This window comes from Dendrobates tinctorius, unplaced genomic scaffold (genome assembly GCF_039654945.1).
Source record: "Dendrobates tinctorius isolate UK_male_01 unplaced genomic scaffold, ASM3965494v1 ptg000016l, whole genome shotgun sequence".
Lineage (NCBI taxonomy): Eukaryota > Metazoa > Chordata > Amphibia > Anura > Dendrobatidae > Dendrobates > Dendrobates tinctorius.
Window position 1 is genome coordinate 16,542,539 of NW_027361684.1, and position 25,320 is coordinate 16,567,858.

A 25,320-nucleotide genomic window follows, 5' to 3' on the forward strand; every position below is an offset into this window, starting at 1 on the left:
AAGAATGTCTCAAGTGGGGTACCACAGGGCTCTGTCCTGGGCCCTGTATTGTTCAACATCTTTATCAACGATTTAGATGAAGGAATTGAGGGTAAACTGATTAAATTTGCTGATGACACAAAGCTAGGAGGGATAGCTAATACTAGAGAAGAGAGAGAGAGGATTCAAAAAGATATAAATAAACTGGAGAAGTGGGCAGCAACAAACAGAATGGTTTTTAACAGGGAAAAATGCAAAGTACTACATCTGGGCAATAAAAATGAAAAAAGCATATACAGAATGGGAGGAATAGGGATAAGCAACAGCACATGTGAAAAAGACTTGGGCATACTAATAGATCACAGACTGAATATGAGTCAACAGTGTGATGCAGCAGCAAAAAAGGCAAATGCAATTCTAGGATGTATTAACAGAAGCATACAGTCTAGATCACGTGAAGTCATTATTTCCCTCTACTCCTCTTTGGTCAGACCTCATCTGGAATATTGTGTCCAGTTTTGGGCACCACATTTTAAAAAAGACATCAACAAACTGGAGCAAGTTCAGAAAAGAGCGACCAGAATGGTGACCGGTCTGCAAACCCTGTCTTATGAGGAAAGGTTGCAGGATTTGGGAATGTTTAGTTTGCAAAAGAGAAGACTGAGAGGAGACTTAATAGCTGTCTACAAATATCTAAAGGGCTGTCACATTGTAGAAGGATCAACTTTATTCTCATTTGCACAAGGAAAGACTAGAAGCAATGGGATGAAACTGAATGGGAGGAGACACAGATTAGATATTAAAAAAAACTTTTTGACAGAGTGATCAATGAGTGGAACAAGCTTCCACGAGAAGTGGTGAGTTCTCCTTCAATGGAAGTCTTCAAACAGAGGCTGGACAGACATGTGACTGGGATGATTTAGCGAATCCTGCTTTGAGCAGGGGGTTGGACCAGATGGCCCAGGAGGTCCCTTCCAACTCTACGATTCTATGATCTATGATCTAGGTAAAGGCCTTTTTGGGTTTGCTGGGATATTACAGGCGATTCATTCCCAACTTTGCAACCCTGTCCGCGCCTTTAACAGATTGTTTAAAAGGAAAAAAATCTGTGATGGTCCACTGGAATGATCACTTAGAGGGGGCCTTTACAAAATTAAAAGGGGTACTGTGTGGTACACCAGTCCTGATCACTCCAAATTTCAAAAAAGAGTTTGTGGTGCAGACTGATGCCTCTGAGATAGGCCTCGGTGCCGTGCTGTCTCAGGAAGTTAACGGGGAAGAGCATCCCGTTAGTTTCCTAAGCCGGAAGCTTACCCCAGCTGAAACCCGGTACAGTATTGTGGAGAGAGAGTGCCTGGCCATCAAGTGGGCACTGGAATCGTTGCGCTAATATTTGCTGGGGAGAACATTTCGGTTGGTGACAGATCATTCCCCTCTTACGTGGATGAGTCAAGCTAAGGAGAGGAATGCCCGAGTCACCAGGTGGTTCCTGTCCCTGCAAAACTTTAAGTTTTCAGTAGAACATTGCGCAGGCAGACTACAGGGGAATGCAGATGCCCTGTCCAGAGTTCACTGTATGTCATGTGTCCACCCCTCTAGGGTTGAACATAGGGGGGAGGTATGTGGTACAGTAAAGGGTGTTTTACTGGATGGAAGATATGTTTCTCCTAGCAGATTAATGTTTGGCCGGGTTTTTCCTTAAAGACGGGACCTGCGATGATGTCAGGGTCACGTGATCAGCCCATGTGATGTCTATCTCACTGGTGGGAGGGGTTAGGCCTATGTAATGGAGGTTGGTAAATGCCACAGTGTGAGTGTGTTTCTGGAAACTACAGGGACTTGTGTGGACGCAGCCTGCAACTTGTATATAGGATTCCCGTGCTGCAGGAATATCGCAGCAAGACTCGGAAGAACCCCGGGAATGACACCTGGCGGATGCCGCAGGACCTGGCAGCCGCTTAGTTACGCCCGTCCCGTGCAAGGGGTGAGTCTAGGACCAGTGGTTCTCCAAGCTGGAGTATGTGTTTTATTTCCCTCATGTTTTGTTAAGCTGCTGGTTACTGAGTGACATTAAAACCACTGAAATTGGACTTTATGCCTGTGTGTTGCCTCGTTACTGCCACCCAGCTATTGCCTACTAGAGCGAATCCCTACAGAGGTCATTCTGAAGAATTGAAAAAGATGTTGCAATATGTCGCCAAATTGTTCATTCTATGTTTAGAAGACTTTGTGCTGTCATTAAAAATCATGGCGGGCATACAAAATTCTAGATGTATTAGTTTATGATGTGGGGTGTAATTTTGAGTAAAACTGAAGATTTTGTTATGAAAGTTATATTATTAACCTTATGTTGTGGGTTAAAAAATTGATCTATGAAACTCTGTCTTGTCAAAATTTTGGAAATTGTTCTCATGTTCAGCGAGATATTGACTAAAATTTTACTTTTCAAATGGGGTGTACTCATTTCTGCTGACCACTGTATCTCTATACAGGGGCAGACACACCATTGGTGCAAAATGTGCAGCTGCAAAGGGGCCAAAGAATAAGGGGACCCAGTTCAGCTCCAAATCAGCTTATCTCACCAACACATAGAGGGGTGCATTATGATTGGACTGCAAAGCGCCACTATACTGTTCATACACAGGGGCCCTCTTCTGTCTGTGTGTACTCTGTCTCTATATACCAGCAGATTTCTATGTAACTGCATATTAAGGATAAAATTAAAAAGAAAATTTCTAGCACAATTCCCCCAAAAAATTATGAGACATAATTACATTAATCACATTTTAAATACAAAATGAACCTCCCAAATCAGTAAAAAACATGGACATATTTCGTATCCTTGTAACTGTAACGGATTAATTATGGTGATGTGACATGCATGTCTGTACTCTCTCCCTCGCTTCTGTCACTGGGTTGCACCGCACTTTCGTTTTGAGCAACGCAGGGTGACAATGCAGCAGTTCTATTTAAAATTCTGGGACTTGTGGTGCTGTCCAGGCAAACAGTTTAAGTGTAAATTCCTGAACATGGTCTTCTAACTTCTTCATGTTACTCGTGCTAGTATGAGCAGCCTGCGTGGTCTAAATGTGCTACCATGGCCTGCAGAGTCTCCAGACTTGTCTCCCATCGAGCACATTTGGGACGTCAATGGTCGGCAACTGCAAAGGGCGCTGCCAGCAGCGGATTTGGACAATTTTCCCAGGTGCATTCAGCGTGATGGGACATTCCTCAGATAAACATTAATAACCTCATTGATGGCTGTCAGTCTCACTCATACTGTATCCAGATGTTTCTGCTTCCATTTTTTCATCATTTTTATATCACTAACATGTCTCTACTATGATTTTTTACCCTGCATGACTTTTCCTTCTTGGTGTTGCAATTTTATTTGTTGGGAAGTGTAGTTTTTTTCGTGGGGTGATATCATATTAGATAATCTCTGTACATTGACCTTATTATTATCTCGGCTTACGCAGGTGTCTCAGCCATCTCAAGCTATGTGTATGTGCTGTGTTAAAACTTATTACGATCTCATACCTGATTTAATGGCATCAGTCCGAACCTCGATGTTTTTTTCTTTTCCAGAGTAGTCCACATATGACTGGCTACATGTCTTAACACATAAGTGGCCAACTTTCCTAATGGCTAAAAAGCCTTTTCCTAAATGTGAGGCTATTGCAGCTCCTGTTAGGGAAGAAGAGTTTGAAGACACTTATACAGGTTGTCCGGGACTTTTATATTGATGGTCTATGCTTAGGGTAAAGTCAGACAGCCGAATAAATCTGAGTGAGATCAGAACGCAGTGCAGGTACTGGCTAGCTTGAAAGCTGCATATAAATATATGAAGTTAGGAGAACCAATGGCCAGTTCATGGACTGCGCTCCGATTTCGCTCCGATTTATAAGGCCGTCTGACTGCGTCCTTAGAATAGGTCCTCAATATCTGATCACTGGGGTGTGACCCCTGTCTATCAGCTGTTCCCAATGCTTGTGCCAGTTGGATGCGTTGAGTTGCGGAGCTGCACGTACAGATCCACTAACTGCATAGTGGCCGCGGCTGGGTACTTCACATCCGCCCTCTATTGATTTGATTAGGTGGTGGATCTGCAGTACCCAGCCATGGCCACTATTCCGCTGACAAATATGTCCTGTGGATCTCTGCAACACAGCACGTCCGACCACCGCCAGCATCGGCAACACCCGATTAGCGGGGGTGCCGGATGTCGTATTGACAACGATCAGATATTGATGATAGGTCATCCTAGTTTTGTTAACCTTATAGAAAATAAACACATTTAAAAAGTAAGATTAGGTATTGATGTTATTATTTTAACACAGGGGTCAGTCACTTTGGGCACTCTAGTGTCTGTGAAACTACAACTTCCAGCATTGCCTGACAGCCACAGGTTGATGCGATGTAGGTTAGTCTAGGAACTACTTAGAAAAAAGGAAGCCACCATTAGGAGGAGCTCAGTGTGCCCGCTCATTAAATGCAAGGATAATTCACCTGAATGCAGCAAATAGAATATTTTCACATAATGTTTTCTTCAGGAACCCCACTCTGCCTGAACAAATGGGTTCCTAAGAATCAGGTCAAGGATTCCTCTGACCAAAGCACCAGCAAAACTGGATAAAATATCCATCTTTGTCACACTCTACATATTCATCATCATACTTTGTAAATTCACAATTTATACTTTGTGACATTTACCTAGAATGAATCCCATGGCATCAATGCCAGCAACAAGATCTATCTGGTCATTCTTAAAGGGTTGCAGGAGATCTTCAATGCAGTCCGTCAGGGCCTATATAGGAGATGGAAGTTTGCAATGAGTAATATACAACTCCAATTAAAAAAAAAGGGATGTTATGTAAAATGGAAATAAAATAAGAATGCAATGATGTGGAAATCTCTTATAACCATATTATTCACAACAGGACATAGTATACAGATCACAAGGTGAAAGTTAGATATTTTTTTTAATTTCATTTGCAAATAAAAGAAATACCTCCTTTAGAAATTGAAGACATGTCAAAAACAATTTTGGAATTGAGGTTGTATGTCAGGAAAATATGAACAATCCCTAAAATTCTATGTACACTTCCAGTGCTCGTGCTGCTCCACCCCCACCCCCCATTAAGTTTGTGCAGTGTACACACAAAGTCCCATGTGCATCAGGCACAGCTCACAAACATTCCCCCCTCGGAGCTGCTCCCTGATAGAATGTCCACTCGCCCATTCCTCCAGCTAAACAAACTTTGTGTAATGCGAGATCATGGTCTGCCCAGCTCAAAAAGGAAGTAAAGGTTTAAAGCACATGGTTCTTTGTTTATTCAAACTCGAACTTTATAACCCACAATAATCCTAGAGGCAGGAAGATTACTGTATATTTTTAGAATCTGCATAATTAAAGCTATTCGCAGCAGCGTTTTGTAGCTTGTGCGGATGCCAGAAACCGAGAAACAGATTTCTGCTTGCCTGTACCTCCCAGACAAGTCATGTCTGGTCTTAAATTAAAGAAAATGTTGTAACTGAAAAGATAATCCCCCGTCATCACTCTGCTAACTTCCCAGAGATAGTTACGGCCAGTGGAACTTTTAATAACTCTTCCTAAAGGGGCGTGCCAGAGAAGAGCATAAATCTAGGACGCTCGATTAGGAAGTTGTCTTTTGCCTGGAGAATCAGCGGCAGGAAGCTGTGCATTTGTACCCCTTTGTTCTGGGAAGTTTCTCCTCCCCCCTCATCCATACGGCATACCAATGACTGAGATGTGTAAGTTCTTATTTGAATCCCTTTTATTTCTAATTGTCAGTATATTCTGTATTTTGTCTCTTTTGTAACATCTTTTGTATTTTTGTAAACACTGCCTATATTTTATGGAGTAAATCTATAAAATTTACTAGTTTTGTTTTCCTTGCTCTATGAACGAACCGCCACATCCTCCGCACTAAATTACTCTACCTTGTGGGTGGGCTCCTGACCCGATATTGATTTTCATATCAAACGAGGAGTTTGTGGCAGCAAGGTCTTCTGGTGGATTTGGGAGACCCTGGCAGTGACGGAATTGAGGTTTATGTGTGTATTTCCTGCCTGAGAATGGGGATATACATACCGCCCTCACTGCAGAGTGCCCAATAGCCAGTGCAAGGCAGCCTTTCTGGTGACTACTTATCCTATGTGTTGTTCCCTGACTGACCTGAAGTTAATGGGGCGCCAGAGAGCTGCAAATCCTAACCGGAACTGGAAAGTGGGATAGACAAATTAAATCCCTGACATTGTATATAATGTTTTCTAATGTATCTAAACCATAATGAATAGTATGCTCAGGACAGTTAATGCATTTATTTGTTGTGTGAACTATTAATAAATATACAAAGATATTCAGCATTTATAAGTGAATCTAGTAATGGTACTGTGGGTACGGAAAGTATTCAGACCCCTTAAATTTTTCACTCTTTGTTTCATTGCAGCCATTTGGTAAATTCAAAAAAGTTCATTTTTTCTCATTAACTTGCTGTCCATTTCCTTGTGATCCTCCTTGAGATGGTTCTACTCCTTCATTAGAGTCCAGCTGTGTTTAATTAAGCTGATAGGACTTGATTTGTAAAGGCACACACCTGTCTATATAAGACCTCACAGCTCACAGTGCATGTCAGGCCAAATGAGAATCATGAGGTCAAAGGAACTGGCAAAGGAGCTCAGATACAGAATTGTGGCAAGGCATACATCTGGCCAAGGTTACAAAATAATTTCTGCAGTACTCAAGGTTCTTAAGAGCACAGTGGCCTCTCCATAATCCTTCAATGGAATAAGTTTGGGACCACCAGAAGTCTTCCTAGACCTGACCGTCCAGCCAAACTGAGCAATCGTGGGAGAATAGCCTTGGTGAGAGAGGTAAAAAATAATGCCAAGATCACTGTGGCTGAGCTCCAGAGATGCAGTAGGGAGATGGAAGAAAGTTCCACAAAGTCAACTGTCACTGCAGTCCTCCACCAGTCGGGCCTTTATGGCAGAGTGACCCGACAGAAGCCTCTCCTCAGTGCCAGATATATGTAAGCCCACATAGAGTTTGCTAAAAAACACATGAAGGACTCCCAGACTATGAAAAATAGGATTCTCTGGTCTGATGAGACGAAGATAGACCTTTTTGGTGATAATTCTAAGCGATATGTGTGGAAAAAACCAGGCACTGCTCATCACCTGCCCAATACAATTCCAACAGTGAAACATGGTGGTGGTAACATCACGCTATGGGGGTGTTTTTCAGCTGCAGGGACAGGACAACTGATTGCCACTGAAGGAAACATGAATGTGGCCAAGTACAGAGATATCCTGCATGATATCCTGGATGAAAACCTCTTCCAGAGTGCTCAGGACCTCAGATTTGGCCGAAGGTTCACCTTCCAACAAGACAATGACCCTAAGCATACAGCTAAAATAACCAAGGAGTGGCTTCAGAACAACTCTGTGACCATTCTTGACTGGCCCAACCAGGGCCCTGACCTAAACCCAATTGAGCATCTCTGGAGAGATCTGAAAATGGCTGTCCACTAACGTTCACCATCCAACCTGACGGAACTGGAGAGGATCCGCAAGGAAGATTGTCAGAGAATCCCCAAATCCAGGTGTGAAAAACTTGTTGCATCATTCCCAAGAATACTCATGGCTGTACTAGCTCAAAAGGGTGTTTCTACTCAATGCTGATCAAAGGGTCTGAATACTTAGGACCATGTGATATTTCAATTTTTATTTTTTAATAAATTTGCAAAAATTTCTACATTTCTGTTTTATTTTTTCAATCAAGATGGGGTGCAGAGTGTACATTAATTAGAAAAAAAAATTAACTTTTTTTTTTAAACAAAGAGTGAAACATGTAAAGGGGTCTGAATACTCTCCGTACACACTGTATATTGTAAATGGTAATATAAAGGATCTACAAGAAAACTGTGACAGGGACATTCTATATAAGTGCCACTGTATTAAATGAACACTACAAACAGAGTGTGCGCTATGGATAGTCCTATAATCCTATATCGTTAAAATGATCTCTCAGTATTAAGCTGTTATGTTATGGCAATGCTCAAGCCCTCAGTCATCTATTTTACATTGGATAAAGTGGGAAAATAAAGGCCCCCATATACTTTAGATGAAAGTTATCTGAGCTTTTCGATCTCGAGAATCTGAAGTGGGCTTCCCAACTCTCCCGGGACAGATGTTGTTGGAGAGTGAAGGATCAAGCTGTTGGTTTTCAGTGGTCGATCCCTTTGTTTTTCCAGAAGATAAGTCACTATCAGAGGCATACACTGGGTGCAGAATTATTAGGCAAATGAGCATTTTGATCACATCATCCTTTTTACACATGTTGTCCTACTCCAAGCTGTATAGGCTTGAAAGCCAACGGCCAGTTATGTAAATCAGGTGATTTGCATATCTGTAATGAGGAGGGGTGTGGTCTAATGACATCAACACCCTATATAAGGTGTGCTTAATTATTAGGCAACTTCCTTTCCTTTGGCAAAAAGGGTCAGGAGAGATTTGACAGACTCTGAAAAGCAAAAATTGTGAGATGTCTTGCAGAGGGATGCAGCAGTCTTGAAATTGCCAAACTTTTGAAGCGTGATCACCGAACAATCAAGCGTTTCATGGCAAATAGTCAACAGGGTCGCAAGAAGCATGTTGATAAAAAAGGCACAAAATAACTGCCCATGAATTGAGGAAAATCAAGCGTGAAGCTGCCAAGATGCCATTTGCCACCAGTTTTGCCACATTTCAGAGCTGCAATGTTACTGGAGTATCAAAAAGCTCAAGGTGTGCCATACTCAGGGACATGGGCAAGGTAAGGAAGGCTGGAAAATGACCACCTTTGAACAAGAAACAAAAGATAAAACGTCAAGAAATATCTTAAGACTGATTTTTGTAAGGTTTTATGGACTGATGAAATGAGAGTGACTCTTGATGGGCCAGATGGATGGGCCCGAGGCTGGATCAGTAAAGGCCAGAGAGCTCCTCTCCGACTCAGACGCCAGCAAGGTGGAGGTGGGGTACTGGTATGGGCTGGTATCATCAAAGATGAACGTGTGGGACCTTTTCGGGTTGTGGATGGAGTGAAGCTCAACAGGGCTGCCACTAGGAATTTCGGGACCCCATACTGGCAAAATTTTTGGGGCCCCCTTTAGACTCTGCCCAGGCTCCACCCCAGCCCTGCCTCCACTCCTCAAACTGTCCACAGTCCCACCGCTCTCTTGGAAAAACTCCACTTCTCACCAATCACACATTAACAGTTCCCATCACCAGATCACACATATAACCGGCAGCTTTTGCTTTGGACAAAAGATTTTTTAAGCCACCATCACAACACTGTAGACTCTTTTGGCCGAGCCCTACTCTACTGTAACCTATTAAATATTTGTTAAAATATTATGCAATACAATTTAGGTACAGTATATTTTTATTTATTTTTCAATTTTTAAAATGACCAATAATATCACATACAAGGGACAAATACCATCGCACCATGTCCAGACCACATATTACCACCACATAGCGACCTATAATACCACATACAAGGAACAAATACCGCCACACCATGACCTGACCACATATTACTACCATAGTGACCAAATAATATCACATACAAGGAACAAATACCACCGTACCATGACCAGACCACATATTACCACCACAAAGTGACCAAATAATAGCACATACAAGGGACAAATACCACAACACCATGTCCAGACCACATATTACCACCACATAGTGACTGAATACTACCATGCTGATCAGTAATAAAAAACACAATACCATCACCATAAGTGCCATTATACACAGGAGATCTGTACTTAGCATGCAGTGTCTGTGTACAGGTAATACAGTGATCAATGACATTATACATGGGAGCTCTGTATATAATGTACAGGTAATACAGTGATCACTGGTGACATTATACACAGGACCTCTGTATATAGTATACAGTATATAGTGTCAGTGTATAGGTAACACACTAACTCACCAGTGATGTATCTAGGTGAAGTCCTTCATCTTTGCTTTTCATCTTTCATCCAGCACAGACCGCCATCACATCTTCCAGCCAGGACTCGTCTCTGCAGGAAATAACACAGTTATCTAGAACTCCGCTTGCAGAACACATTACTTATTTTTTTCCCAACTTCTACATTACATCACATGAAGAAAAAAGGCAACATAGTGTCACTCTACACAGTAACAGGACCATCCCCCCATTTAAAACAGTATACTCAAAAAATAAAATAAAGACATCACTGCAGTAATATCCCTTAATTAGCCCCTATGGTAATAATATTTCCCATCCTGGCTCCCGTGTATCTCATTCCTGGCTTCAGCCATATGTTCTCCCATCCCGCCCTCATGAGTATCCATTGTGCCCCATATGATCTCCCCATCTGTCTCCATCGTATCCATCGTGCCCCATGATCCTGCACCCTTCCTGTGTCTTACTGCCACATTCTGCCCCAGTGCCTGTCACATTCTGCCCCGTGTCCATTCTGCCCCCTCCTGTGTCTCACTGTCACATTCTGCCCCCATCGTGTCTTGCATTCTGCCCCCATGTCTGCATTCTGCCCCATCATGTCCAGCATTCTGCCCCCATCATGTCCAGCATTCTGCCCCCATCATGTCCAGCATTCTGCCCCCATCATGTCCAGCAATCTGCCCCCATCATGTCCAGCAATCTGCCCCTATCATATCCAGCATTCTGCCTCCATCATGTCCAGCAATCTGCCCCATCATGTCCAGCAATCTGCCCCCATCATGTCCAGCAATCTGCCCCCATCATGTCCAACAATCTGCCCCCATCATGTCCAGCAATCTGCCCCATCATGTCCAGCAATCTGCCCCCATCATGTCCAGCATTCTGCCCCCATCATGTCCAGCATTCTGCCCCCATCATGTCCAGCATTCTGCCCCCATCATGTCCAGCAATCTGCCCCATTATGTCCAGCATTCTGCCCGATCATATCCAGCAATCTGCCCCATCATGTCCAGCAATCTGCCCCATCATGTCCAGCATTCTGCCATCATATCCAGCAATCTGCCCCATCATGTCCAGCATTCTGCCCCAGGCCCCCCGGATCGCCGCTTTCAAATAAAAGTTCTTTCTTATCTGGCCGCGTTCCAGCGGCGATGCTCGCGCTCCCTCCACGCTGCTGAAGCGCGCACTCGCCGGCGACTGAACGTGACGTCAGACGCCGGCGACGGGCGCGCTGCGGCTGACGTCAGCTGCCAGCCTGCGATTGGCTGGCTGCTGTTAACTATTGACGTGCGGGTCGACGGGCCCACATGTCAATAGCGTTCAGCTGCCGCAGCGCCGCTAAGGGCCAGGTTTAGCATGCCAGTAGGGGCTCGGTGAGCAGATGAGACAGGGACCGATAGGGCCCCCTCTGCACACCAGGCCCCATACGCCAGTCAGGGAAGTAATGCCCTGATGGCGGCCCTGAAGCTCAACTCCCAGACCTACTGCCAGTTTCTGGAAGACACCTTTTTCAAGTAGTGGTACCGGAAGAAGTCGGTATCGTTCAAGAAAAACATGATTTTCACGCAGGACAATGCTCCATCACATGCATCCAAATACTCCACAGCGTGGCTGCCCAGTAAAGGTCTAAAAGAAGAAAAAATAATGATATGGCCCCCTTGTTCACCTGATCTGAACCCCATAGAGAACCTGTGGTCCCTCATAAAATGTGAGATCTACAGGGAGTGAAAACATTACACCTCTCGGAACAGTGTCTGGGAGGCTGTGGTGGCTGCTGCACGCAATGTTGATCGTGAACAGATCAAGCAACTGACAGAATCTATGGATAGAAGGCTTTTGAGTGTCATCGTGAAGAAAGGTGGCTATATTGGTCACTGATTTTTTTTGTTTTGTTTTTGAATGTCAGAAATGTTTATTTCTAAATTTTGCGTTGTTATATTGGTTTACCTGGTGAAAATAAACAAGTGAGATGGGTATATATTGGGTTTTTATTAAGTTGCCTAATAATTCTGCACTGTAATAGTGACCTGCACAAACAGATATCCTCCTAAGATAGCCAAATCGAAAAAAAAAACCCACTCCAACTTCCAAAAATATTAAGCTTTGATATCTATGAGTCTTTTGGGTTGATTAAGAACATAGTTGTTATTCAATAATAAAAAGAATCCTCTCAAATACAACTTGCCTAATAATTCTGCACACGGTGTATGGCAGCAGCTTTTTCCTCTCTCTCTCTCCATGAAAAACATGAACGCTCAGCCAACCTTATCGCTCATGTGCATGGGAGACTCAACCTAGTTTCCCCCCTAAAGGCCCCGTTACACATAACGATGTCCCAGCTATCCCACCAACGATCCGACGTGGATGGGATCGCTGGGACATCGTTAGGCTGATCGCTGGTGAGCTGTCTCATAGACAGCCCCTCCAGCAATCAGGACCAGCGAGCACACTGGTTTCTAATGTAAACAGCTGGTATCTAAGAGCCGCGCGGCTCTTAGATACCCGCTGTTTACATTGGAAACCAGCTCACAAAGTCGCTGATCGCTGATTTCTCGCTGCCACACGCAGCGATGCGCGCTGGCCAGTGGGAGACCAACGATCAAAAAACAGCCCAGGACGATGGAGCGTGATCAACGATACCCAGCAGGGGGGGGCGGTCGCTGATCCATGTCACACACAGCGATATCGCTGGCAAGATCGCTGTGGCGTCACAAAATCAGCGATCTCGCTGGCGACATCGCTGTGTGACGGGGCCTTTAGGAACATTTGTCAGACAGCTATCTCGTGTGTATGGCCAGCTTAAGAAAATGTGATTGGTGGACAAATTTAAACAAACTGTTGTATAGCGTTATATATATTCAGCCATACCTCCTATATAAGCTATAAAATGCATCAATATTGAGAGTTGCAACTAACCTCCCGATGACAGTAGAGCCTTGATGGGTCCAGCCAAGCATAGCCTGGCCCTTTTTCATTAGGAGCCATTAATGATAGATACCAGCCTGGAATTTTCTTCTCTGGATTCTTGTAAAGGTCCAAGTGGACAAGTGATGAGTTGCAGCCTTTAATTTGTAAGCAAAAATATAAAAGATATTCAGATCTTAAAACATTTTTTATTCTTTTGTTATGGATAAAATATAGATCATATGTATGCCAATCAGCCATATCATTAAAATCATCTGTCTACTAGCAATGAGCGAGTATGCTCGTTACTCAAGTTTTCCGAGCATGCTTGGGTGTTCTCCAAGTATTTTGGGCGTGCTCGGAGATTTAGTTTTGTGTCGCTGCAGCTGCATGATTTGCTGCTGCTAGACAGCCTGAATACAACAAACCTAACAAACAGGCAATCCCCACATGTATTCAGGCTGTCTAGCAGCCACAAATCATGAAGCTGCAGCGACACAAACAAAATCTCTGAGCATGCCCAAAATACTTGGAGAACACCCGAGCATGCTCGGAAAACTCGAGTAACGAGCATACTCGCTCATCACTACTGTCTACTATTGTACGACAGCTATAACACTGACTTCAAAAATCTTGGAAGAATTACTGTGAATTACAGTGAAATCTAAAACAAAGAGGTTAGAAACAGTTAAATACCCTGCCTAGTCAACCCTTTATAGTGATTATTACATAATTACATATTTGAAAAAAGGTTTTTATAAAGTTTGCTTTTCCTATGCTAATAAGGTCTTTGAGTAGTCGATGGGGTGTCGTTTTCCTCAGACTTGTTGTCCCACTCTGCATGTTATCACGTCTCAGTGGGCATGATTAAATGATTTGCAAAAGTCGCCGTCATTGCCAGCTCTATACAAATCTCACTCATGTGCGTGGCTTTCCTCGCCCACATCATTGTGCCTCTGAAGCAGGATGTATTCTTCCCGACTCCAGAGGTGCTCCAGACATGTCCAGAAGTGAAGAAGATGATTTCCACACTGGCGGATATGCGCAGTGCGCCTCTGAAGCAGAGTGTATGCTTACCGACTCCAGAGGTGCTCCACACATGTCCAGAAGTGAAGATGTCTTCCGCACTGGCGGATATGCGCAGTGCGCCTCTGAAGCAGGGAGTATGCTTACCAACTCCAGAGGTGCTCCACACATGTCCAGAAGTGAAGATGTCTTCCTCACTGGCGGATATGCGCAGTGCGCCTCTGAAGCAGGGAGTATGCTTACCGACTCCAGAGGTGCTCCACACATGTCCAGAAGTGAAGATGTCTTCCTCACTGGCAGATATGCGCAGTGCGCCTCTGAAGCAGGGAGTATGCTTACCGACTCCAGAGGTGCTCCACACATGTCCAGAAGTGAAGATGTCTTCCTCACTGGCAGATATGCGCAGTGCGCCTCTGAAGCAGGGAGTATGCTTACCGAATCCAGAGGTGCTCCACACATGTCCAGAAGTGAAGATGTCTTCCTCACTGGCGGATATGCGCAGTGCGCCTCTGAAGCAGGGAGTATGCTTACCGACTCCAGAGGTGCTCCACACATGTCCAGAAGTGAAGATGTCTTCCTCACTGGCAGATATGCGCAGTGCGCCTCTGAAGCAGGGAGTATGCTTACCGAATCCAGAGGTGCTCCACACATGTCCAGAAGTGAAGATGTCTTCCTCACTGGCGGATATGCGCAGTGCGCCTCTGAAGCAGGGAGTATGCTTACCGACTCCAGAGGTGCTCCACTCATGTCCAGAAGTGAAGATGTCTTCCTCACTGGCAGATATGCGCAGTGTGCCTCTGAAGCAGGGAGTATGCTTACCGACTCCAGAGGTGCTCCACACATGTCCAGAAGTGAAGATGTCTTCCTCACTGGCAGATATGCGCAGTGCGCCTCTGAAGCAGAGAGTATGCTTACCGAATCCAGAGGTGCTCCACACATGTCCAGAAGTGAAGATGTCTTCCTCACTGGCGGATATGCGCAGTGCGCCTCTGAAGCAGGGAGTATGCTTACCGACTCCAGAGGTGCTCCACACATGTCCAGAAGTGAAGATGTCTTCCTCACTGGTGGATATGCGCAGTGCGCCTCTGAAACAGGGAGTATGCTTACCGACTCCAGAGGTGCTCCATGCATGTCCGAAACTAGTGAAGATGTCTTCCTCACTGGCGGATATGTGCAGTGCGCCTCTGAAGCAGGGTGTATGCTTCCTAACTCCAGAGGTGCTCCACACATGTCCGGAAGTGAAGAAGATGTCTTGTGCGCCTCTGAGGGGTGAGAATAGCTTGGTTGTGTTACTCTGTGTATTCCAGAGTGCAGGAAGAGTGCCTATTAGTTGATCAAGAAAGCGGGCTGGCGTGTGTGATAGGATGTGAGCCAGTGCAGGCATCTCGCTGGCCTATGAAAACGGCGAGTCGTGCCAGCAAAAGTGTGGTGTGGCTGTGAGAACTAGCTCAGCTTATGTCAGCCTATTGTGATGGGTTAGTGGATGAGTAAGTGTGGGAAGCAGAGTCCCCCTTTACAATAGCATCAAAAGCATGGGTGTCGCGAGCAAGTGCTGTTCGTGACAAATCGATGGCCACTATTATAGACTTACAGTGAGAGCTTGTGACCATTAGTGCGGACTCCTGGCCAGTCAGAAGCTGTGGCCACAAGATTGTGGAAAAGGACTTGAGTGGATGATCAGAAGGCGGCGCTAGTAAGTAGATTACTAGGCGCAAGGAACAGACATAAGTGATACCATTCCCACAATGAAATTTAAAAAAAAAATGCCAGAGTGGTGCTTTAATGAAGCAGACATAGTTAATTTGTGCTTTGACCTCATTTTGGGCAGTGTCTGCCTTATTGAGGCTGGCACAAAAACGTGGTCAACTGCGTTTTGTGCCAAACTCAAAAAGGCGAACAGTGTCAAAAATTAGGTCAGAGGACAAAGTGACTCTGTCTGCTTCATTAAAATCTATAGTCCCGTCGGCAAATGGTCTGAATCCCATTTTTTCAGGGCTTCAGACGAATGCCACGACGCATCCACTAGCTAAAATTTGTTGTCTACCTGGCCTTAACAAGTTAGTCTTCCTTCTGGCAGAGAGGGGGCACAAACTTTTTAGGAGCTTAGATAAATGTTCAATAATACATGTTCTAATATAAGGCACTAAGGATGGGGCAGATTTACTAATCCTGTCTAATATACAGTATATTACAATAACAACTTAGGGGGGCAAGTTGTCATTTATTATTTTTAGAGAGTTTTGCGATTTTTGGAGTGCTTTTTAGTCTTGGTTTTTTGTCACCTTTATCAAGTTTTATGTACATATTTAATGAGTTTGACGCATTTTAATCCAGCGCTTCCTTCTTTTAAATTAACATTAATGACAGCCTTAATGGACTGAGGCCTAAATTTGTAATAAATAAGTAAATCTGCTGCAATATGTGCAGTTCTAGTATGATTGGGATTGTGAGCAATTACTGATCAAATAGATATCAATAATGCAATGACTTCTGGCGTTCAGACATTGTGACAAGATTGCCAATTGTCTGTAAATTCACAGTCAGCAAAAAAACAAGTGTTTTTTTCTGCCATCAGTAGAGTCCGACATAAAATAGCATTTTCAGGCATTTTTATCTTTACCAAAGATTGTACTGAGCATGGGCTGATATGTGCAGTACAAACACACTAAGGCTGTGTACACACGGTGAGTTTTTACGGCATATTGTCAGAGTAGAATTGGCATAAAAATGATAGGGAATCCTTATGCCAGCAAATTCAATGAGAATCCTGAAGTGTTGTGCACATGCTCAGTAATTTTCCTTTCAGGATTTGCTGTGCTTTTAAATCCGCAGCATGTCAATTCTTTGTGCGTTTTTGCCTCGTTTTTCACCCACTGACTTCAACTGAGTCAGTCAAATACGCAGCAAAAGTGCAGGTATAAAAATGTTTGTGGATTTTCTGCGTTTTTGCTCAAAAAAACGCATTGATGGTAAAAGCAAGTGATGTCACCAGGAGGAAGAAGAAACTCCACCATTTTTTGTAGAGTGGAGGAAAGTGCACATCTTGTCCAATGAAACATCAATCATTATGGCCTGGTATGGTCGTATGGGGATCAATGAGGGAATACTAATTGAGCTAGTAAGTTGGTGTGTGTGTCTATATATATATATATATATATATATATATATATATATATATATATATATATATATATATAAAATAGTAAAATATACAGTATATATACACTACCATTCAAAGGTTTGGGGTCACCCAGACAATTTTGTGTTAACCATGAAAACTCATACTTTTATTAATCAAATGAGTTGCCAAATGAATTTAAAATCTAGTCCAGACATTGACAAGGTTCGAAAAAAGATTTTTATTTGAAATAATAATTTTCTTCTTCAAACTTTGCTTTCGTCAAAGAATGCTCCCTTTGCAGCAATTACAGCATTGCAGACCTTTGGCATTCTAGCAGTTAATTTGCTGAGGTAATCTGCAGAAATTTCACCCCATGCTTCCAGCATCCCCTCCCACAAGTTGGTTTGGCTTGATGGGCACTTTTTGCGTACCAAACGGTCAAGCGACTCCCACAACAGCTCGATGGGGTTGAGATCTGGTGATTGCGCTGGCCACCCCATTACAGATAGTATACCAGCTGCCTGTTTCTTCTCTAAATAGTTCTTGCATATTTGGAGGTGTGCTTTGGGTCATTGTCCTGTTGTAGGATGAAATTGGCTCCAATTAAGCGCTGTCCACAGGGTATGACATGGCGTTGCAAAATGGAGTGATAGCCTTCCTTATTCAAAATCCCTTTTACCTTGTACAAATCTCCCTCTTTACCAGCACCAAAGCAACCCTAGACCATCACATTACCTCCACCATGCTTGACAGATGGCGTCAGGCACTCTTCCAGCATCTTTTCAGTTGTTCTGCGTCTCACAAATGTTCTTCTGTGTGATCCAAACACCTCAAACTTGGATTTGTCTGTTCATATCACTTTTTTCCTATCTTCCTCTGTACAATGTCTGTGTTCCTTTGCCCATATTAATCTTTTCCTTTTATTAGCAAGTCTCAGATATGGCTTTTTCTTTGCCACTCTGTCCTGAAGGCCAACATCCCGGAGTCACCTCTTCACTGTAGACGTTGACATTGGCGTTTTGCGTGTACTATTTAATGAAGCTGCCAGTTGAGGACCTGTGAGGTGTCGATTTCTCAAACTGCAGACTCTAATGTACTTGTCTTGTTGCTCAGTTGTGCAGCGGGGCCTCCCACTTCTCTTTCTACTCTGATTAGAGCCTGTTTGTGCTCTCCTCTGACGGGAGTAGTACACACCGTTGTAGGAAATCTTCAGTTTTTTGGCAATTTCTTGCATTGGAATAGCCATAATTTCTAAGAACAAGAATAGACTGTCGAGTTTCACATGAAAGTTCTTTTTTTCTGGCCATTTTGAGAGTTTAATGGAACCAACAAATGTAATGCTCCAGATTCTCAACTAGCTCAAAGGAAGGTCAGGTTTATAGCTTCTCTAATCAGCCAAACTGTTTTTAGCTGCGCTAACATACTTGCACAAGGGTTTTCAAGGGTATTCTAAGCATATATTAGCCTTCTTACACAGTTAGCAAACACAAAGTACCATAAGAACACTGGAGTGATGGTTCTTGGAAATGGGCCTCTATACACCTATGAAGATATTGCATTACAAACCAGACGTTTGCAGCTAGAATAGTCATTTACCACATTAACAATGTATAGAGTGCATTTCTGAATCATTTAATGTTAGCTTCATTGGAAAAAAAAACAGTGCTTTTCTTTCAAAAATATTTTATTTTTTTTTAAATTTTTTTATTTTTTATTTATTCTTTTATTTATTTTTTGTTTGTTTGTTTTTGCTTGTTTTTTATTTTTTATTATTTATTTTTATTATATATTTTTTTCTTCTTCCAGAGTTTTTTATCCAGTCAAATCCTTCCATGGCTATAGGTTAACACCATAGGTTCAAGCACTCCCCCAGCTTGCAAAGTTTTATTTATTGAACTACTTTTTTATTGTGTTTTATTGTATTTCTCTGTATGTAGATTTTTAAATATATGAATAATGTTTTTAAATGATATACTCCATTATATTTTATGATTGTTTATTGTGTTGGTTGTGCTTACGAAGTATATATGTGCTTAAGTCTGATTCCCCGCCCATTGGGTGTGGCCTATTTATTTTTTTTTGAAAGGAGGCGTCTCCATCTGCCTCCTTGCTATAAATAGCAGACCCTGTATGTGTATAGACTGACCTGAGGAAGTGGTGTGATCACCACGAAACACGTAGAAATATGCATAGGTACTTACCGGTAGCGTTGTCTCTCAGGACCCCATGACAGCACCACGAGAGAGGGGATCCGCCCTTCAGGGACAGGAAACCTACAGACATAAAAGGGCGGCCCTCTCTCCCACCTCAGTTGGATTACAGAGGATGAGAGGACCTCCCTGGTTAGTAGCAATTTATATATATACATCCAAACTAAATATTCTTCACACCCGTGACTAAGGTCTAGCTCACGAAAGAAAGGTGCTAATCCATAAGTGAAAAAAGGGAGGGAATGCAAAGGTGCTGTCATGGGCTCCTGAAAAACACCGCTACCAGTAAGTAGCTAAGCATTTATTCAGTCGCCATGTCAGGACCACGAGAGATTTACAGAAATGAAAAGCGCTTCGGGAGGGACAGCTGCCTCAAGCACCTTTCTCCCAAACGTGAGATCGGAGGAATCACCTAAATCCAATCTATAGTGGTTAAAGAACATGGATGGAGAGGACCACGTAGCTGCCTTACATATGTCCTCAATGGATACCTCCAACCTTTCTGCCCAGGATGTTGCCATGGCCCAAGTGGAGTCCAATGTCTCTGTTCTTTTGGAGCTCTTATACCTTCCGGGATTTCCGCACCACCTGTTGTATAAGCCAAGAAATTGCCTCCCTAATCGATCTGGCTAAAGTGTTTTTGGACACTAAGTCCTTTCCTAACTGCCTGAAAGGATACAAATAGGGAAATGTCCTTTTCCATGGATCTGTGGCCGAAACATAACTAAGGAGACACCTTCTTACATCTAGGGAATGAAGCTCTCTTTTTTTTTTTTTTTTGACTGGCTAACAGGATTCCGGCAGACAGACTTTCTCTTGTAATCTGTGAAACTTTGAAGCAACCTTGGGCAGATACAAGGGGTCTGGTTTTAGTACGACTCTGTCTTCCCTAAACTGAGTATACGGGGGAAGTCTAGAGAGAGCCTGCAGATCACTAACCCCCCTAGCAGACCTTAGCACAACTAGCAAGGCAGTTTTGAAGGATAGGATTCTAATGGGAACAGAATCAATAGACTCAAAACTGGGCTACTGTTAAAGCTGATAGCACCAAGTTCAGATTCCATGAAACTGGCTTCTTTTTAATGATGGGCCTAGACCTAGCCGCTGCTTTTATGAATCTGGATACCCAGTAGTTGCCCGCTAGGTTACAGTTGTATAGTGCCCCTCGGGCCGAAACCTGGACTCTAAGCGTCTTCGTGGCTAGACACATCTCTAACCCCTTCTGTAGGAATTCCATTATCTGGTAAATGTGAATTTTCTGACCAACCTCCGGCCCCGAGGTCGACAAGAATTTTTTCCCCAAATTCTGACATTATTTGTTGTGGAAGGTTTTCTGCTTTTCAATAGGGCGTTGAGTAGCCCTTGAGAGAAGCCCTTCCCACTCAGTAGTGCCCCTTCAAATTCCCAGCCGCTAGGTGTAGGTTGGACACTCGCGGATGGAATACTGGACCCTGGGAGAGGATATCCGGGAGCTCCGGCAGAATCCATGGCCGAGTCACAGACTTCTTCCTCCACCAAGGAAACCATGGTCTCCCAGGCCAGAATGGGGCTATCAGGATTATGCGAGCCCTGTCTTCTCGAATCTTCCCCAGCACTGTCAGTATTAGATTCAGTGGGGGGGAAGGTGTAGGCCAGGCCGAAGTTCCACGAGACTAGGAGAGCGTCCACTGCGTACAGGTTTTCTCTGGCATCCAAAGAACTAAACTGATGTAGTTGTCTGTTCTTTCAGTTGGCCAACAAGTCTATTTCTGGGGCCCCCACATGTGCACGATCTGTTTGAATATGGCCCCGCTCAGTACCCACTTTCCTTGTTTGTGCTTGCTGCGGCTTAGGAGATCGGCCGTGATATTGTGTATCCCTTTATATAGAGGAATGTAAGGGGTAATAAATGAACCTCAGCTATCTGATTGTCTGAGAGAAGCCTGACTGTCGGCCCTGTAGGGACATAAGGAAACTACTTAGGGCCCGCTCCACAGCTAATAGCTCTTTTAAATTAGATGAGTAATCTTGCTCAGATCGTGTCCATACCCCCCGGACCCACATATCCCCCATATGCGCCCCCCAGCTCCTGGGACTAGCATCCGTGGTTTTGACTTGGGAGATATGATTTACCTAGGGAACCCCTCTACAGGTACGGTATGTGTGTCCACCATCGTAGTGATTGTACTGACTCGTAGGATAATGTAAATTTCCTCTCTAGGTGACCTTCTAGCCGACAAGTGTTGTGCAACACGTCACACTGCAGGGTTCTGGTGTGGTCTTGGGCCCAGAGAACTGCGGTATACGTGAAGTGAGTGAGCCTAGTAGTGACCGAAGGGTTATGTATTGCCCTGAGTGTTTGTTGCGGAATACTGTCCACTTTTGACTCCGGTAACCTACATTCTCATATCTTGGAATCTAGGACAAGGTCGAGGAACTGCTGCACTTCCAGGCCTGCAACCGTGATGATTTGAAATTTAGAATCCATCCCAACTCCTGAAGGCTGGATATTAGTTTTCCTAATTGTGCGGTGCAATGTGATTCCTGGTGTCCCACAATTAGCAGATCATCTAAATAAGGGATTACAAGAATATCCTGTTCGTGTAAATGTGCCATAACTTCTGCCATTATCTTAGTAAAAACTCGGGTTGCCACAGCAACCCCGAAGGGAAGTGCTCCGGATTGGAAATGGCTTACTATACCACCTAATGAAACTGCTACTCTTAGAAACTGCTGGTGGTCTGCGTGTATCGGGACGTGATAGTAAGCGTTTTTAAGGTCTAAGACCACTATTAAACATCCGTTGAATAATAGCATTATGGCAGATATAATTGACTCCATCTTGAAGGAGCGAATTAAAATAAATTTATTAAGGCCTTTACGATTTATGATGGTAAGGAAGGAGCCATCTGGCTTCTTGACCAAAGGAGGGGGAATTAGAATCCCTTATCTCTTTGTACCTCTGGAACTTTTACCAGGACTCCCTTCTGCTGAAGGACCTCAGACTCCAGTGCCAGTTGTTCTGTAGATGAAGAACGAACGGGAGTCAAAATAAATCTATTTAAAGGAAATGGTTGAGGAGGTAAAAGTGGCTGGGACCCTAGGAGGTAGCGACCATGCTATTTTAGAATTTTGGATAACTAGAGGCGGAAGACCTGTGAAGACTCAGACGTCAAGGTTAGATTTCAGAAAGGCAGATTTTAAGGGATTCAGAAAGAGAATTGGAGGGATCCAATGGCTGGATATCCTTAAAGACAAAAATGTCCAGGAAGGATGGGAAATCTTGAAAAATGAAATTCTCAAAGCACAGTTGTTAACAATTCCGAAAAGAGGGAAGAATAGGAAGCATTTAAGGAAACCAGGATGGATGAACACAGAACTTAAGCACATGCTAAAAAGGAAGCAAAAAATGTTTATAAAATGGAAAGAAGGAGGCATATCTAAAGAAGAATATAATGCTGTCTGCAGAACCTGCAAGGCACAAATCAGATTATCTAAAGCTGAAAATGAATTGAGGCTTGCAAGAGATGTCAAAAGCAATAATAAAGGATTTTGGGGATATGTCAAAAGTAAAAGAAAAGTCAAAGATGCTATAGGATTTTTACAGGATGAAAATGATGAAATGGTAAGACAGGATGTTGAGAAGGCTGAACTTTTAAATTCCTATTTTGCATCTGTTTTCTCTCAGAAAGGAAATGTAACATCAACTGTTATTTACTGTCCTATTAAGGGAATAGAAGAATCCAGGATATCTATAAACAGAAAGATAGTGAGGAAACACTTAGCTAACCTAAATGTATTCAAGTCTCCAGGTCCAGATGAATTACACCCCAGAGTACTGAAGGAGATAGCAGAAGAAATTTTTGAACCCCTCTCCATAATCTTTGAAAATTCTTGGAGAACAGGAGAAGTGCCAGAAGACTGGAGAAGAGCAAATGTTGTTCCTATCTTCAAAAAGGGGAAGAAGGTGGACCCAGGCAACTATAGGCCGGTGAGTCTGACTTCTATACCAGGAAAGATCTTTGAACAAATTATTAAACAACATGTATGTCAATACCTGGATAAGAATGAAGTGATTAAACAGAGTCAGCATGGGTTTGTAACTAATAAGTCATGTCAGACTAATTTAATTTCCTTCTATGATGGTATTACTGATTGGGTGGATCAAGGAAATGCTGTAGATATAGTATATCTTGACTTCAGCAAAGCATTTGACAAAGTCTCTCATACAATCCTTATTGAAAAAATGACTAAGTATGGAATGGACAAGGCAACTGTTAGGTGGATTCATAACTGGCTTAGTGATCGGACCCAAAGAGTGGTCGTAAATGGCTGCACATCCAGTTGGAAGAATGTCTCAAGTGGGGTACCACAGGGCTCTGTCCTGGGCCCTGTATTGTTCAACATCTTTATCAACGATTTAGATGAAGGAATTGAGGGTAAACTGATTAAATTTGCTGATGACACAAAGCTAGGAGGGATAGCTAATACTAGAGAAGAGAGAGAGAGGATTCAAAAAGATTTAAATAAACTGGAGAAGTGGGCAGCAACTAACAGAATGGTTTTTAACAGGGAGAAATGCAAAGTACTACATCTGGGCAATAAAAATGAAAAAAGCATATATAGAATGGGAGGAATAGGGCTAAGTGACAGCACATGTGAAAAAGACTTGGGTATACTAATAGATCACAGACTGAATATGAGTCAACAGTGTGATGCAGCAGCAAAAAAGGCAAATGCAATTCTAGGATGTATTAACAGAAGCATACAGTCTAGATCACGTGAAGTAATTATTTCCCTCTACTCCTCTTTGGTCAGACCTCATCTGGAATATTGTGTCCAATTTTGGGCACCACATTTTAAAAAAGACATCAACAAACTGGAGCAAGTTCAGAAAAGAGCGACCAGAATGGTGACCGGTCTGCAAACCCTGTCTTATGAGGAAAGGTTGCAGGATTTGGGAATGTTTAGTTTGCAAAAGAGAAGACTGAGAGGAGACTTAATAGCTGTCTACAAATATCTAAAGGGCTGTCACATTGTAGAAGGATCAACTTTATTCTCATTTGCACAAGGAAAGACTAGAAGCAATGGGATGAAGCTGAATGGGAGGAGACACAGATTAGATATTAGAAAAAACTTTTTGACAGTTAGAGTGATCAATGAGTGGAACAGGCTGCCACGAGAAGTGGTGAGTTCTCCTTCAATGGAAGTCTTCAAACAGAGGCTGGACAGACATCTAATTGGGATGATTTAGCGAATCCTGCTTTGAGCAGGGGGTTGGACCAGATGGCCCAGGAGGTCCCTTCCAACTCTACGATTCTATGATTCTATGATTCTATGATTCTATTATTAGGTGTTTCCCGGAACTGAAATCTTAGCCCTGTCTTAATGACACTCCAAATCCAATGGCTATTTGATATATTTGTCCTTTCCGAATAGAAGTGTAAAAGCCTGCCTCCGACCTGGTCCGTCAGTCATTGCGGCTTTCTGCGGTCATGGGAAGAATTGAATATATATCCTCTACCATTCCTCCTGCTGCTGTCGTATCTTGTTCTCTCTCTGTTCGACCTTCTTTGTTCGAACCACCTTCTATTAGCGTCCCTCCTGTATGGGGGTCTTCCCAAGTAAGGGAACCGTTCTTCGCTATCGCCCGCTTATTCCAATAACTCGTCTAGCACTGAGCCAAATAGATGTCCCCCTTCACAAGGGATATTCCTGGCCAACACTTCAGCCATATGGCTCTGCGGGCAGCATTAGACAGAGTCGCCGATCTGGCCGCTAGTTTTACAGAGTCCCCTTAAGGAACCCATCTGTCCTTAATCTTAGGATCTACGAGTCTTCCTGTCTAGTCCTTTAAACATAAGATCCTGCATTGATCTGACTGGGGCTCCTCAATCCCCATAGTACTGATCACTGCTTTCACGAACCGATTTATCTGGTCACGCGGGAAGCATGAGCGACCTCCTCTGGCCTCTGAAGACGACGAGGATGAAGGTGATGAATCTGATTTTAATTCCCCTGAGTCGCTCCCTGAATCTGAAATCGGGTTCTATCTCTAACCCGTCTTTCCTCTGATAGGGCTTTAACTG

General features: G+C 43.3%; 1 protein-coding gene across 2 annotated transcripts in view; it reads right to left on the minus strand.

The window, feature by feature from the left end:
• Nucleotides 1–25,320, minus strand: part of LOC141080359 (adenine phosphoribosyltransferase-like) — a 52,504-nt gene that overhangs the window by 18,834 nt on the left and 8,350 nt on the right. For both annotated transcript variants that reach the window (XM_073565519.1, XM_073565517.1), the window contains exons 2-4: nucleotides 12,908–13,053; nucleotides 4,693–4,786; nucleotides 3,520–3,666 (exon numbers count right to left, since the gene is read on the minus strand). In XM_073565519.1, the coding sequence (XP_073421620.1) occupies nucleotides 3,520–3,666; nucleotides 4,693–4,786; nucleotides 12,908–13,053 (387 nt within the window). The remainder of the gene's footprint in view (nucleotides 1–3,519; nucleotides 3,667–4,692; nucleotides 4,787–12,907; nucleotides 13,054–25,320) is intronic.